The 16810-nt window shown below is 40.0% G+C and overlaps 1 protein-coding gene and 1 pseudogene across 1 annotated transcript; one reads left to right on the top strand and one right to left on the bottom strand.

Moving 5' to 3' along the window:
• Window positions 1-1325: 1325 nt before the first annotated feature.
• ndufb5 (NADH:ubiquinone oxidoreductase subunit B5) lies at window positions 1326-3968 on the bottom strand. The gene is made up of 6 exons (XM_064952562.1): window positions 3815-3968; window positions 3140-3225; window positions 2301-2367; window positions 2084-2145; window positions 1764-1870; window positions 1326-1558 (listed from the first exon to the last, which is right to left on the bottom strand). Exons 1-6 carry the CDS (start codon window positions 3930-3932, stop codon window positions 1438-1440), a joined length of 561 nt encoding a protein of 186 aa, XP_064808634.1. The 5' UTR covers window positions 3933-3968; the 3' UTR covers window positions 1326-1437.
• Window positions 3969-4070: 102 nt separating this feature from the next.
• Window positions 4071-8216, top strand: LOC135525064 (large ribosomal subunit protein uL29m-like; annotated as a pseudogene).
• The last annotated feature ends 8594 nt before the right edge of the window (window positions 8217-16810 follow it).

Below are 16810 nucleotides of genomic sequence, written 5' to 3'. Positions count from 1 at the left end.
TTTGTTTGATGCTTTGTGACCATCCATCTTCCTATTGATCAAATTACAGAGGTTTTCAATTGGGTTCAGGTCTGGAGACTGGGCTGGCCATGACAGGGTATTGATCTGGTGGTCCTCCATCCACACCTTAATTTACCTGGCTGTGTGGCATGGAGCATTGTCCTGCTGGAAAAATCAATCCTCAGAGTTGGGGAACATTGTCAGAGCAGAAGGAAGCAAGTTTTTTTCCAGGACATCCTTGTACGTGGCTTGATTCATGCGTCCTTCACAAAGACAAATCTGCCCGATTCCAGCCTTGCTGAAGCACCCCCAGATGATCACCGATCCTCCACCAAATTTCAGTGGGTGTGAGACCTTGGGAGGCCTAAAAGCCACAGCCTCGCACCCACTGTGGTATGTGTACCTTTAGATTCGAGCCAGTGTCTTAATACCGCTTTCAAATGCTAGTCGGAACTAGGAAACTGAATTTGGCATTTTTGGGCTCGGAATAGGTTCAAATATATAATTCTTGTAACAATTTAATTCTGAAATGTATTTCAAAATACATATGCTGAAGTAATTATTATCCTGACACTCAAGGTTTACTATATAATGACCTAGACACTTATATGAACACCAAATTACATGCATTTACACCAAACATAATTTGTTGTGGAACATTTTTATATTGTACTAAGTTTAGAGAATGTGAATGGGCTGAGTTACACTCGGGGTAAGGCCCCGCGATAGACTAGCGCCCTGTCCAGTAGGGTGTACTTGTACATCAATCTGCCTAACACTACAGAAAACAGCAGATAGGCAGGAGCCTATCTGAGTTGTTCTGGCTTGCAAACTTTTACCATAGTCTGTTTCCTGTCATTTAAATTTACCCCAACTTCTGTAATCAGTCCAAGGATGCAGCTTAAAAGGCTTATCTGATCTGCATTGTTGTGAAAGCAAATGTCCCGAGAGTATCAATCATTACATGATCGCGCGTTCACTTCGTTTCATATCTTTCACTGTTTTCATATCAATGCAGAATGAGGGAGAAACATTCCTCACAGCACAGCCATCCAGTGGACATTCATTGGTTATGACAAAGTCACTTTTCTTAGGTATGAGGAAGCATAAACGACCTGTCGGTGAACATTGTCATTTCATCACAACAAATGGGAGCAATAACTCAAAAGAAAGTTGAAAGACAGTTGTGCACCACTGCGAGAGAATGGGCCGTTCAGTACGTACCGTTGCAAAATATTTAGCCAAATGAACGCACCCCGGCTAAACCAAATTGTAATTGTGAAGCCCATTAACAGAAAATACATGTCTAAAGATGAAAAACAGCCTTTCAAAGTATTGACATTTACTTTATTTTAGTCATGAATAAAATAATATACAAACAGTGAGCCATCAACACGTGGCACTGACAGTTTAGACTGGGTGGTTGGACCGGTTGGTTTAATTGTCAGGCGTTGATTTGATGCTGTTGTCGACCAGATTCTTGTCCAGTGTCTCAATGTGGAACCAGGGTCCATCTCCCTTCATTCTCATCTGCTTACGCACCTCTAGCTGTTTCAATCTGCAGGTACAAAAACATTAAATTGGCCAAAAAGTAGATGTGTATTGTCAGTCTTTTCTTTAATATTTTACCTTCCATTTTTTTGTTAATACAAAACATAAGGAATGCAAGCACTATGTTGCAAGAGGACCTAAATGTTTGGGCAGCAAACCAATTAGATACAGGCTATGCAGTCAGTGGCAGCTCATCACTGTGTGACACTCACCTCATCTCACCCTTCTCAGACTCAATCTGGATCAGAGCCATCATTTTCTCATAGTCTTTCACTGGGGAGTCATAGAAGGTCCGTGAGATCCACCTGGTGATAGGATGCTGCAAATACAGGGACAACAATAGGACTCACAATCAACTTTGCCCAAGTCTTATTGTAAGCAATCTCCAGTGGTATCTCCAATGTGAATGTTTTGTTCAGATTTAAAGGCAAGCTGATGCCATTCATTTTCTGATAGAATGACTAGTCACTTCTGATATTTGCTAATAAGGCATGGATTGTGATGAGTGAATATAACCGCGGGATCGTAGTACCTTGTAGTACTCCCAATGCTCAGGCTCATAACCTTCAGGAATTCCAGCCAGCTCAGCCTCACCTTAAAAAGAAACAGAATTAAATATTTAGGTTAATTTATATTTTACCATATTTCTCCATAAACATGAACTGAAAGTGCCAGTGTCTTCATCATCACCCCTGTCCCATTTAAAAATGGAACATTTCTGTACAATGGAAATATCTACACACACTCACCGACAAACACATTCACGGATGTCACAAAGACCGCAACTGGGATTCCAGTAAGCAGGATATAGAATTTCTAGGAAGAAAAGTGGGGGGTGAATAAGTTAGTGAATGAAGTGGTTCAGTGCTGTGGACAGTGATGTAAATAGGATAGTTCCAGTCCTTGATCATGACTCACAGTTCTATTACATTACACGTAAGAGTCATTGGACAACGGCATCTTCTGTATGGGGGAGTTTTATTAAGTGCCCTGACGCTTGGTCTGAACATTAACACGCACTGCTTGCGGTACGGTTTTGGAAGCATAAGGAAAAACAAAAAAGGCTCAAATTGATACACAACTATATATAGTTAGTGTTCCCACACAGCCATATCTCCATGTTACAGCGCTTGTTTACAGACAACAGAGGCGACCACCTATGCTAATTAGCTATCTAACATGCTCCGAACACCTGTATGTAAGCGTAAGTGTATTTTCGTCAGATGGAGGCACATATAGCTGTATGGATTTGTGAACTGCTAATGTTTCTTATTTGAAAGATTCTTTCTCGCTGATGAAAATTGAGGACCATTTGTCTCTAAAGCCGATGATTGACTTTTCTAAACGTTACAACACAGCGCCGGGATTGCAGTTCACATGAGCCAGTCTTGGCTGAAGCTAACTGCTGAAAACCGCAGAGATACCTCCGAATTTTTCTTAAAACTATTGTTGTTTAAGGGCTTGTAAGTAAGCATTTCAGGGTAAGGTCAACACCTGTTGTATTCTGCACAAGTGACAAATGCTATTCTCAATCAAATTGTGCCTAGAGTTTGAGAACTAGTTTTAGTCTGAATAACTAGAAACTTACCAATAACTGCAGAAACCTCCGGTCATAGAAGCCAGTGGGCTTGATGATAAACATCTGCTTCCCATGGCTTCCCCAGCGGACTGCCACTGCAAAGCAACGTTTTCAGGGATGTTAAACACGGCAACACATGATTTATGTGTGCATATAAAGCATTACTGTGTTGCTGCACCTAGAGAGGAAACGGTTGAATGGTAACTAACTAGCAACCTTTCCAACTAGCTAACTATTGTTCAGTGTTGTGTCAAAAATGAAATTCTGTCATCACTGTGACACTTGGATGAAAGAAAATTCAGTTGTTTTGGTGTGTGTTGTGCTAGCAAGGCTGTGCGTATCTAGCTTGGCTGTTAGCTAGCTTAGCAGCTATCGTTTGTCCACTAAGCAGGTCAACAACACGTCAAGTTCATGAGCATCACAAGTCGTTTGAAAACTATGAAAATCAATCAGTAAAATGAAATGTGTATGTTGTCGTTTGTAGTGCTGGCAAGCGGAGACACTTGAGAGAAAGATGGCTAACTAGGTCATGCCATGGCTAGCTAGCCAACTAGCAACGATAAGAATACGTTAGCAGGAAGCTAACGTTAGCCAGTCACACAGGACTAGCTACAAGGTCACAATAAGAAATGCCCACCACGAAAGAAGGAATTGTAGATGTTGGAAACGTGGAATACCATTTACCTTTATCTGTGCGTTGTGCAGTTCTGCTGAGCAAATTCACCACAGAATTCCCCGATTTTAGAGGATTTAGCCTGGCTGCAAAAGCAGCGGCAGACCGAAGAACACTCATGCCCACCATCGCTACTGAGGGCAAGCAGATTGGCAGACGCCTTTGTGATTGGCTTTGACCATGTAGAGTCGAAGCAGCCATATTTACTAAGGGAAAACATATGCGAATAACAAAATAAAGAATTTATGTAAATATTTAATTTCCAATATGTTGCTTTTTATTAGCTTTTGTTCACGATTAAAATTGATAAAAGTATTTACGTGTGTTTATTTATTTTGATGATGCATCCTGGGTAGAGTATTAGAGCAAACAATGCGGTGACCTCAACCGGATGTGTTTTGACACTTTGCAGACAGTTTCAAAACGCTTTTAGGATATCTACACCCTTATCAGCTCAACAGGCTGCTCTCACGTTGACCAAATCTCAGTCTTATACTCACAGGTAAGAATCTAAAGCCTACCGTTTCCAACAACCAAATACTCGATCTAAACGTGATTTGATTCTCAATTGCGATATTGTTCTAAAACATAAAGCCCTTAACTTTCATATCACATCCAAATAATTTCACAAATGCAAAATATGCACTTACTGTACACCACAGGAGGTTGGTGGCACCTTAATTGAGGAGGACGGAATCATAGTATTGCCTGGAATGGAATTAATGGAATGGTATCGAACTCAAACACATGGTTTCCATGTGTTTGATTCCATTCACGCCATTCCAGTCTTTATTATGAGACGTCCTCAGGTGTTCAGTGCCTGTTAGATAGATAATTAGCACAGATGGTCCTTCTGTTTTCTGTCTGTAAACACATGACGTAACATATGACCGTGTGGGAACCCTAACCCTATAAAAGGTATGTATCAATGTAATCTTTGTTTTATGAAAATCTTTTATCGTTGATTTGAAAGATATAGTTCAATATACTTCCAAAACCGTACCACAAGAGATGCATGTTAATGTTTAGATTGAGTTTAGCAGCTCTTAACTAAACTCCCAGGTACAGAAGATGCCTTCGTTCAATGATTCTTATGTGTAATGTAATGGAAATGTGTGTCATTACCATGAGCTATCACCACCATGGCACTGTCTGTAATGTAATGCAATGGTGAGGATGCTGATGAATGTATTTTACCATGTACCTAAATCTGCTGTTGTCCCCTCTGTTAGGCTAACATCTCCTCTTTTTAGCTCAAGTTCGCACAGTCATGTGGGCCTTGTCCGTCAGTGTCGACCTCTGCACACAACCACCAGCAGGAGAGAACTTGAGGAGTTTTCCGACATACCTGAAAACTGGGGGGAGGCAACCGTGAAGTCAGGTTAGCCTTTTGACCGTATATCTGATCACCAAAGCAAAGCTTTTTTTAAATTTTAAAAATAAATAAATTTCCTCTGACTAAGGGACTGAGTATGAAATGGATTAATTTCATGATTAATTGTAGGAGCACCATGGATGGCCAAGCAACTAAGGACAAAAAGTAATGAGGACTTACACAAGCTCTGGTAGGTGGTGGATGTTGACACTAAGTGTGTTTACATGCACACTAATAATTTGATATTAAACTGATTATGGCAGTAGGCAGAGTATGGCATGAGCCATGTAAACAACTTACTCTGCGTAAGGTCATAATCGAAGTAAGCATAACTTGATTAAAATACCTGGTTTTCTGATTTATCTTTCAAATTATTAGGACATGTAAACAGCTTAATCTGCTTTCCAGCGGTGTATATGATCTGTGTATGTGTCAGCACCATGTATGCGCGAGTGAAGTGTGTTCGGAAAAACTGAAAGTATGTATTTTATAGTTTTCACATACAAACTTTATGTCCGAACTCCGAATCAAATAGTTTTCACAAAAATAACATGGTAGAACGTTTGTGATTGGCGATTTTCTGCATTTTTCAAAATCCCATCATGTAGCCTCATTCTCAGATGTGTCCATGTAAACAGGATTATTAAGGAAATCGTTCTTTTTGCAAAGCATGTAAACATTAAAGAACTATTACATTAACCTTAAAGAACTATTACATTAACCTATCACAATCACATTATAGTGCGCATGTAACAGTGCTCATTGAAGAGCACTGACCTCCAGAATGAATATCCATGAACTAAACTGTTCTCACAGGTATGTGCTCCTGAAAGAGAAGAACATGCTGCTTACCACTGAGCAGGAGTCCAAAAGGCAAAGGATTCAGATACCAAGTCCAGAGAGACTGAAGAAGGTAGATGACACGGCACTTCTGACCAGGTTCACCATTATTAAACATCTGACGAGGTTCATCATTATTAAACATCTGACCAGGTTCACCATTATTAAACATCTGACCAGGTTCACCATTATTAAACATCTGACCAGGTTCGCCATTATTAAACATCTGACCAGGTTCACCATTATTAAACATCTGACCAGGTTCACATCATTATTAAACATCTGACCAGGTTCATTAAAACATCTGACCAGGTTCACATCATTATTAAACATCTGACCAGGTTCACATCATTATTAAACATCTGACCAGGTTCACATCATTATTAAACATCTGACCAGGTTCACATCATTATTAAACATCTGACCAGGTTCACATCATTATTAAACATCTGACCAGGTTCACATCATTATTAAACATCTGACCAGGTTCACATCATTATTAAACATCTGACCAGGTTCACATCATTATTAAACATCTGACTAGGTTCATCATTATTAAACATCTGACCAGGTTCACCATTATTAAACATCTGACTAGGTTCATCATTATTAAACATCTGACCAGGTTCACCATTATTAAACATCTGACCAGGTTCCCCATTATTAAACATCTGAAAATGTTTAGTAGGGCATAGGTAATAATACAAGAATATAAAAGGGGAAGGATTAATGTCAATGACAGCTCTCAATGGCTCTCTTTTGGAGACGTGTTATTGTTTCAACTAATACCTTTAAGTATGAATGTGGATACTCCAGTCCACAAAAATTGAGACAACCCTTATGTCCTCAGATTGAAAGGTCCATGAAGAGACACAGTGGTGAAGGAGAGAGAAGACGCTCTCCGCTTGCTCCAGACAGGTCAGGAGAGAGCAAGACCTGGGGCCTGGAGAAAGGATATCTTTGGACGGGTCTACTGGTACGGAGATTCCATACACAACACACCACCTTCATACAATATCTCCTTCCACAACAAAGTGTTGCTTTCACCTTACTCTCCTCGTTTGCCATTCAATTTTCAAACATGCTGTACAAAATGTAGCATGTTAGCATGGCCGACATTGAGTGAAGTGAACAGTCTTTGGAAAACTATCGGGGGTGAGGAATTAGGTACCCGAAGCAAACACAGGCAGTTCCCCTGAAAAATATTCAAAGTTACTTCATAGGTGTCAAATGGCAAGTTTGAATGTTATTGTACACTCTGCGACCATTGTATTTTTTTTCTAGGTACCGGTTTAGAGAGCATGCCCTTCCTTGGTACAAGCGATGCAAACGTTTCTACACACCCCTATTTGTCACCCCCCATATGAGGTAAGAAATATTGTTCATGCATTCATTTTTAACAGTGTACAGTAGGATAACCTCCAAGCAGAGCACTTAAATTATACAAGATGTGACCTGGTTTTGTCCGGGGTCAGCTTCAACTTCACAAGGGCAAAAGCACTCGTCTGTTGTCACAATTAGTCTTCTTTATTTTTTCCAGGCTTCGTCCTAGAGAAACACCTCCGTGCTAAGAACAGAAAGCAGAACGGAGAGGGACAAAAGCAAGCCGGGCTCCAGGAGAAGTTTCCTCAAATGAAGGCCCGGACATCATGAGACTGTTAATGACCAATAAACATTATTCTCCCTGCTGCCATTCAAATTGGAGCTTGTGACTGTATCTAAATTAATTTACCCCCTGTTTTTTGCATAAATATGTCTGTCATCAGCATTTATTTGATGTTGGTAGACGGTAGCATTTGTATGTCTTTCTCTGTATAATGATGCCTTGATATTGGTTATTAATATTAAAGTAATGTACAGACTGAGTTTGTACTCTATTTTTAAGCCACAAAAATAACTTAATTTTCAAGTTGAAAGAGCGCGCCAAGAATAAATTGTGGGTGAATAAATATTCTGTTTTTAATCAAACTTTTGTAATACTGTAAACCCTTTCCATCAATTGTCACTCCAGGTATTCTGAACATTGTCTTTTCTATTATTAATGGGATATTTTTCATACCAGTTTGACTGCTCAGACAAGTGTAATAAACTATCATTACGAACGTGAACGTTGTCTAACAAAAGTTTAAGTTATACACCTTCAATACTTGTTACCTACATTAAGCCAAGATGGATCTTGAACTTCGATAGCATTACATGAAGGGTCAATGGTGAAAACCCTGCAAGCCAGTGATATAGAGACATTAGAAAAGGTTTGTTTTCAGTGGTGCAAAGTACTTAAGTAAAAATGATTTAAATCGTTTTGGGGGTACTTTAAATATTTATATTTTTGACAACTTCAGTACATTCATAAAGGACAAAAATTTACTTTTGACTCCTTCCACTTTCCCTGATACACAAAAGTACATTTTGAATGCTTTGTATGACAGGAAAATGGTCCAATTCACACACTTATCAAGAGAACATCCCCTACCTCTGATCTGGCAGACTCTATAAACACAAATGCTTAGTTTATAAATTATGTCTAAGTGTTGGAGTGGCTATTCCTGGCTATTCTTACATTTAAAAAAACAATACAATTGTGTTGTCTGCTTTGCTTAATTTTAATTTTTTACTTATGATACTTGAGAATATTTCAAACCAAATACTTTCCCAAGTAGTATTTTACTGGGCAACTTTCACATTTACTTGAGTCATACTGTTTGCAACTGACTGATTGAGGACTTTTTCCACCACTATTTGTTTGGGACATTTATTTTTTATCAAATGTATTTGACAGGGACAATCTACTGTATTTCTGTAAATGTGCCAGATTTAGCCAGCTGGCTTTGTGATGTAACAAAGGTAGTTGATGATGTAATGAAAACAGACAGTTAAATATGTGTGTGTAGAACTGTTGCACATTTGCTCTGGAAATGAGGACCAAACCTACTCGTCAAAAGGAGTGAATTGCACCTCCAATTGAAGTCAATAATAAGGTATGGAATCATGCCAATACAGTCATTATTTATATAGCTCTGTAGCTTGCAGTATTTTGAAGGAGATAGGCAAGGGAAATTATGCTTTGGTTAATATTTCTCACGTGAAAGGTAACATGACCATGCTAACTGAAAAATAGATACATGAATATTGGTCAAATGTACCTACATCTTCTGAAGCTGTGTTGGGCCTACTTGATAGTTTAAAAAAGTCACATAGACGATGTCCATAAATTAGACAACAATACTGAACAGTTGTAGCCTGTTGGTAGTGGTAGGCTTCTGGCTGTGATCTCTGACCCCTGTAACAGTGAATAGTGGCAATTTACCCGCGGTGTTTAGGCTTGTTTACTAGGCTAACTAGTGCATTGGGGTGGGCTATGTGCAGCATGGGCATACAGGAAACCACTCCAGCCGCTTAACTCACCTTGGCCACGAGCTCTATAGTTTACAGCTATTGCATCACCTACAAAGCATCAACTGAATGTTGAATGTCAGGTATTTTAATTGTCTGTATTGTCTACTTGTTAAATGTTTGTAAAGTCTTAATTTGTAATTGTTTGTAATGTCTTATCAATTGGTGTTGGACCACATGAAGATTAGCTAACGTTATGGCGTTAGCTAATGGGGACTCTAGTAAAGATTCACAAGACTGTTCACAGATTCACATTGATCACAGAATCTGATTGATAATCTTAATTCGAAGTTTGAGTTTTTTACTGGACAACCAACACTTGACAGATGGGCTAAAACATAGAAAGAAAATGTGATCTTGGATCTTGAACTCCCCTAGCTACATTTCGACTTAATGTTCAATATTACTAGTGGCACTCTGTCCTTACGAACAGTAAATCATTGGGTCTGACTCTTTTGATTTAATGCAATTTCATCATCGATAGTGAAACAACCACCACATAATCGTCAACTCCCCCCTACAAAACATGAATTTATTTGTGGTTTATCCTCTAGCTATTTGGTAATAGGTGTGATCCTGACTTGGAATGGCCACGAAGTTACACATTGTTTTAGGAAACATGAATTTATTTGTGGTTTATCCTCTTTAGCTATTTGGTAATAGGTGTGATCCTGACTTGGAATGGCCACGAAGTTACACGTTGTTTTAGGTCCAGTTAGTTTGGAAGTTGTGGTAAATGGGGGAGTGTGAGCGCGTGTCATGAGATGCTGCAGGTGTTGATATGGGGATGGATAGGCTACCTCTTATACATTGGACACTGCCTTTAATTACTACGCTCTGCCTGCACCTACCTCAACTGGTACTCTGCTGCCTCGCTGTGGTGAGAGCACTAACACACTGAACATGATGGACAAGGATGCTCCATATAGCCATCCATCACTGTCCAGTTGTGATGGATGTAATACAGAATGACAAGATATGGTTTGATATCTCTTCTGAAACTGGGGTGGGGTTATTGAGTTCAGGGTTGTGTAATGGTTGCTTCCATGTCAGTCCTCAAAGATGAAATTGCATAGAATCGAATGAATCACATCCAATGATTTCCCGCTTTGGACATTGTTTTGAAAATGATTCTCCATAGCTGCCATACCTTTGATGTCATAAACTGTTACAGAATTCCCCTTCCTTATTATAAACTCTGATTAAAACTATGGAGTTCATTGGCCTACAACACATGTGTGTATTTGCCCTTAAAATGATATTGCTAGATGGAAGAAAATAATAAGATAGGCCTAAACTGTAATAAGATGTACTTGAAAGATACTATAAATAGCAGGAGACATACCTGGGTTCTAGACTGGTATTTAGGGCAAGCATTTTAGGATTATACATATGGTTAGTGTCAACTTCTACTTACACGTTAAAGCTCAGCCATGTTGCTACATGTTTACTCATTGACTTCAAGTAGAGCATTGTTTGTGAATCTGAATAAAAGCCTAATAAAAGTGTATCGCCCCCAGCTTGGGCAGCACTGCTACACTGCTTTTTTGGGCTAAAGGTGTTTGTGACACGTGCATGTGTTCCAATGATGTCATAATTGTCTGTAGGTTCTATGTTGCCTATCAACTTGGCTGTCCTTCAGAAAGTAGATAATACTTGTATTTTCAAACAATTAATAAAAATACTAGCAACAAAACAAACTAAATAGATTTAATCCATTAATATGATATTGCCAGATGGAAGAAAATAACAAGGTAGGCCTAAACTGTAATAAGATATATCTTATAGACTGCTTCAGTGCATTTGGAAAGTATTCAGACCCCTTGACTTTTTACACATTTCATTTTTTACGCTACAGCCTTATTCTAAAATGGATTACAGACAACATTTTCCTCATCAATCGACACACAATATCCTATAATGACAAAGCAAAAACAGTTTTTTAGACATTTTTGCAATTTAATATGGAAAAAAACAGAAATACCTTATTTACATAAGTATTCAAACCCTTTGCTATGAGACTCGAAATTGAGCTCCGGTGCATCCTGTTTCCCTTGATCATCCTTGAGATGTTTCTACAACATGATTGGAGTCCACCTGTGGTAAATTCAATTGATTGGACATGATTTGGAAAGGCACATACCTAAGGTCCCACAGTTGACAGTGCATGTCAGAGCAAAGACCAAGCCATGAGGTCGAAGGAAATGTCCGTAGAGCTCAGAGACAGGATTGTGTTGAGGCACAGATCTGGGGAAGGATACCAAAAACTGCCTGCAGCATTGAAGGTCCCCAAGATCACATTGGCCTCCATCATTCTTAAATGGAAGAAGTTTGGAACCACCAAGACTTTTCCTACAGCTGGCCGCCCGGGCCAAACTGAGCATTCAGGGGAGAAGGGCATTGGTCAGGAAGGTGACCATGAACCTGATAGTCACTCTGACAGAGCTCCAGTTCCTCTGTGGAGATGGGAGAACCTTCCAGAAGGACAACCATCTCTGCAGCACTCCACCAATCAGACCTTTATGATAGAGTGGCCAGACGGAAGCCACTCCTCAGTAAAAGGCACCTAAAGGACTCAGACATGAGAAACAAGATTCTCTGGTCTGATGAAACCAAAATTGAACTTTTGGCCTGAATGCCAAGCGTCACGTCTAGAGGAAACCTGGCACCATCCCTACGGTGAAGCCTGGTGGTGGTAGCATCATGCTGTGGGGATGTTTTTCAGCAGCAGGGCCTGGGAGACTTGTCGGAATCTAGGGAAAGATGAATGGAGCAAAGTACAGAGATCCTTGTTGAAAACTAGCTCCAGAGTGCTCAGAACCACACACTGGGGCAAAAGTTCACCTTCTAACAGGACAACGACCCTAAGCACACAGACAGGACAATGCAGGAGTGGCTTCGGGACAAGTGTCTGAATGTCCTTGAGTGGCCCAGCCAGAGCCCGGAGCTGAACCCGATCGAACATCAAGGGGCACCACCAACTTTGAACATCCCAGGAGCACCATTAAATCCATTATTAAAAAATTGAAAGAATATGGCACCACAACAAACCTGCCAAGAGAGGGCCGCCCACCAAAACTCACGGACCAGGCAAGGAGGGCATTAACCAGAGAGGCAACAAAGAGACCAAAGACAACCCTGAAGGAGCTGCAAAGCTCCACAGCGGGATTGGAGTATCTGTCCATAGGGCCACTTCAGCCATACAGTCCACAGGGCTGGGTTTTAGTTAGAGTGACCAGAAAAAAGCCATTGCTTAAAGAAAAACATTTGAAAACACTGTGGGAGACTCCCCAAACATATGGAAGAAGGTTGGTCAGAGGAGACAAAATTGAGCTCTTCAGCCATCAAGGACAACGCTATTTTCTGAGAACATCATCCCTACAGTGAAGCATGGTGGGGGCATCATCATGCTGTGGGGATGTTTTTCATCGGCAAGGACAAGAATTGAAGGAATGATGGATGGCGCTAAATACAGGGAAATTCTGAGCAGGACAATGACCCTAAGCATACTGCTAAAGCAACACTTGGTTTAAGGACCTCAATCCAATTGAGAATCTGGGGTATGATTTAAAGATTGCTGTACACCAGCGGAACCCATCCAACTAGAAGGAGCTGGAGCAGTTTTGTCTTGAAGAATGGGCAAGTCCCAGTGGCTAGATGTGCCAAGCTTATAGTTAGCTGTAATTGCTGCAAAATGTGGCTCTACAAAGTATTGACTTTGGGAGGTGAATAGTTATTCATGCTCAAGTTCTCTGTTTTTTTGTCTTATTTCATGTTTGTTTCACAATAAAAAATATTTTGCATCTTCAAAGTGGTAGGCATGTTGTGTAAATCAAATTATACAAACCCCCCAAAAATCTATTTTAATTCCAGGTTATAAGGCAACAAAATAGGGAAAATGCCAAGGGGGGTGAATACTTTCTTAAGCCACTGTAAATGGTTCAGTTCACATAAACAGTCATTATTTTCAGTTTGAGAGATCATCCCGGGCTTTGCCCCGTCTGCTGGAGCTGAGATGTCCCTGGAGGACATAGAACAACAAGACTATGATGTTTCTGACACTGAGACAGTCAGGTAAGGCCACTCACACTCTGTCCAGTTAGATATTTGTGTGGAGATTAAGAGAGAGAGACTAATAAGAGAGAACTTGTTTATGGGGCAGGTCAGGCGTCATTCTTGGAGTCATTTGTAGGGTCAAGTCCCCAGCCGATCTATTTGAACCCCTCATTATTTGTGGCCATGTATTAACTACTAAGTGAGTCTTTGACATGAAGACAGTGGTTAGATTCTGCCATTGGGACTGCTCTGATGTTGTTTCCATTCTCTCCTGGTTATGACCATAGAGCCTTGTCCCAGTCTCTAGACCTGCCTGTCTGTGTGGTGGATGACCACCTGACCTCTGAAGCTGTCAATGAGATGGTAAGTTGACCTTGTCATTTCATATTACAACATTAATCCAATAAAATGTTATAGTGATGCTATCATTGGCAATGTTGACGTACCACAACCATCTCTGTTGTGTTTCAGTTGTTTAAATTTGTCCAACTTTGCCAATGCTCCTCCACTCTCTAACGGTTCATAAGTTCTTTCAGTATGATATTTGTTGTAAATATTATGTTTGACTCTGTTGGTGCCATTATTTGAGATTCATAATGTTTATTTCTACCAGAAGCAAAGCAGCACTGTGGAAACCACAGAAGAAGAGAGCCTCAACAGTGCGACAAATCTTGAGTCTTTTTCACTGATTATCAACTTCCTGCAGAACCTAACTGAGGAGTATGTTCTATTTTCTTTGGTACAGTACTACTATCAAACCTGTAAAGGATTATATGAAAGCAGATTCATCAACTACATTTCCATTGCGGAAAAAGTTACATCACACCACAATGTTGTCAAAACAATTGCTACAAAGCGTGTGTAAAATACTGTCTAATCTGATGACTCTACTGTCCGACATTTCTGACAATATTAATACTATTAATATGAATAATTCATATGAATAATTTTCAGGCAATGGAGTAGGATTCGTAATGGCATTTCTGACCCGGTAAGATCTGAAAGCTTATTTAGAATACAATGATCACTGAATGTTTAACCTTGTTCATAAGCTTTTGAAAGACGCACTATGCAACATTTTAAAACACTTCTTCTGTTTCTGGAATACAGCTGACAAAACAACAGCTTGCCGGCTTGTGTCTGAGGATTGTCCAGTTTTTATCGGACAAGCTGATGCAGATCATCATCCCAGGTCTTTACGAACTACTGGGCATCCAAGATGCTGCCTCCTCTCCATTGTCACAGAGATCTCTCACAGCGTCACTCACCAGTTTGTTAGACGATAAGTCTAACACCAAATCCCGCGTGAGATTTACTGAGGCTGGTGTACCTAAGAGGCCAGGCAGTCGAAAGTCTTACAATAGCTTTCGCATCCCGACTCCCTACCCTTCCTCCAACTGTATGGATCAGGAAGAGGAAGAAGAGCAGGAATCACAACAACTTAAGTTAAAGGAGATTTACCTGACTAAGGAGATGGGCAGTCTGGGCAGTGGAAGCTACTGCCCAAAACCATTGCCCAAGCCAGTCATGAGGTATGTCCGTAACCATTCTTCAATACTGCCTTTTATTTATGATTGTCCTTAAACAGTATTTGATGTTTATAGCAATTTCAACATATTTTTTAGAGGATAGATATGCCCATATACAGTTGAATTCAATAGTTTACATACACCTTAGCCAGGTACATTTAAACTCAGTTTTTCACAATTCCGGACATTTAATCCTAGTAAAAATTCCCTGTTTTAGGTCAGTTAGGATCACCACTTTATTTTAAGAATGTGAAATGTCAGAATAATAGAAGAAGAAAGAATAATTTATTTCAGCTTTTATTTATTTCTTCACATTCCCAGTGGGTCAGAAGTTTACATGCACTCAAATAGTATTTGGTAGCATTGTCCTTTAAATTGTTTAACTTGGGTCAAATGTTTTGGGTAGCCTTCCATAAGCTTCCCACAATAGGTTGGGAGAATTTTGGCATTCACAAGCTGGTATGACTGAGTCACAACTTCTGCCGATGTTCTAGCTAGGTCAGAGCTTTGTGATGGCCACTCCAACACCTTGACTGCTTAAGTCATTTTGCCACAACTTTGGAAGTATGTCATGTCCATTTGGAAGACCCATTTGTTCTTCCTGACTGAAGTCTTGAGATGTTGCTTCAATATATCCACGTAATTTTCCATCCTCATGATGCTATCTACTTTGTGAAGTGCATGACCCTCCTGCAGCAAAGCACCCCCAAACATGATTCTGCTACCCCCGTCACGGTTGGGATGGTGTTCTTTGGCTTGCAAGCCTCACCCTTTTCCTCCAAACATAATGATGGTCATTATGCCCAAACAGTTCTATTTTTGTTTCATCAGACCAGAGGACATTTCTCCAAAAAGTACGATCTTTGTCCCCATGTGCAGTTGCAAACCGTAGTCTGGGTTTTTTATGGCGGCTTCCGGGAGCAGTGGCTTCTTCCCTGCTGAGCGGCCTTTCAGGTTATGTCGACATAGGACTCGTTTTACTGTGGATATAGATACTTTTGTACCTGTTTCCTCCAGCATCTTCACATGGTCCTTTGCTGTTGTTCTGGGATTGATTTGCACTTTTCGCACCCAACTCGTTCATCTCTAGGAGACAGAACGCGTCTCCTTCCTGAGTGGTATGACGGCTCGTGGTCCCATGGTGTTTATACTTGCGTACTATTGTTTGTACAGATGAACGTGGTACCTTCAGCCGTTTGGAAATTGCTCCCAAGGATGAACCAATTTTTTTTCTGAGGTCTTGGCTGATTTCTTTTGATTTTCCCATGATGTCAAGCGAAGAGGCACTGAGTTCGAAGGTTGGCCTTGACATACATCCACAGACTCAAATGATGTCAATTAGCCTAACAGAAGCTTCTAAAGCCATGACATCCTTTTCTGGAATTTTCCAAGCTGTTTAAAGGCACAGTCAACTTAGTGCATGTAAACTTTGACCCACTGGAATTGAGATACAGTGAATTATAAGTTAACTAATATGTCTGTAAACAATTGTTGGAAAAATTACTTGTGTCATGCACAAAGTAGATGTCCTAACCGATTTGCCAAAACTAGAGTTTGTTAACAAGGAATTTGTGGATGGTTGAAAAGCGACTTTAATGACTCCAACCTAAGTGTATGTAAACTTCCGACTTCAACTGTACAAGCCAGTTTAGATTTTTATCTCTTTAAAACAGAATAATTTAGTTTTCTCCAAACCTGTAATGAAAAGAACTATAGAAGTTGAATAAATTATTATTTTTTATCATTAGATGTGGTTGACACACCTCCACCACACTAAGGTGTTTTCCCAGAGCAAAAGCAACGATTCCCCACTA

The sequence above is a fragment of the Oncorhynchus masou genome, chromosome 31, assembly GCF_036934945.1.
Source record: "Oncorhynchus masou masou isolate Uvic2021 chromosome 31, UVic_Omas_1.1, whole genome shotgun sequence".
Taxonomy (NCBI): domain Eukaryota; kingdom Metazoa; phylum Chordata; class Actinopteri; order Salmoniformes; family Salmonidae; genus Oncorhynchus; species Oncorhynchus masou.
This window is presented reverse-complemented; position numbering and strand designations above follow the sequence as displayed.

Coding starts and splice junctions, on each gene's coding strand:
- ndufb5 (XM_064952562.1), bottom strand. CDS start 3,932: ATGGTGGGCATGAGTGTTCTTCGGTCTGCCGCTGCTTTTGCAGCCAGG. Junction 3,226..3,814: donor TGCACAACGCACAGATAAAG/GTAAATGGTATT, acceptor GTTGCTTTGCAG/TGGCAGTCCGCTGGGGAAGC. Junction 2,368..3,139: donor GGAGGTTTCTGCAGTTATTG/GTAAGTTTCTAG, acceptor TTTTCTTCCTAG/AAATTCTATATCCTGCTTAC.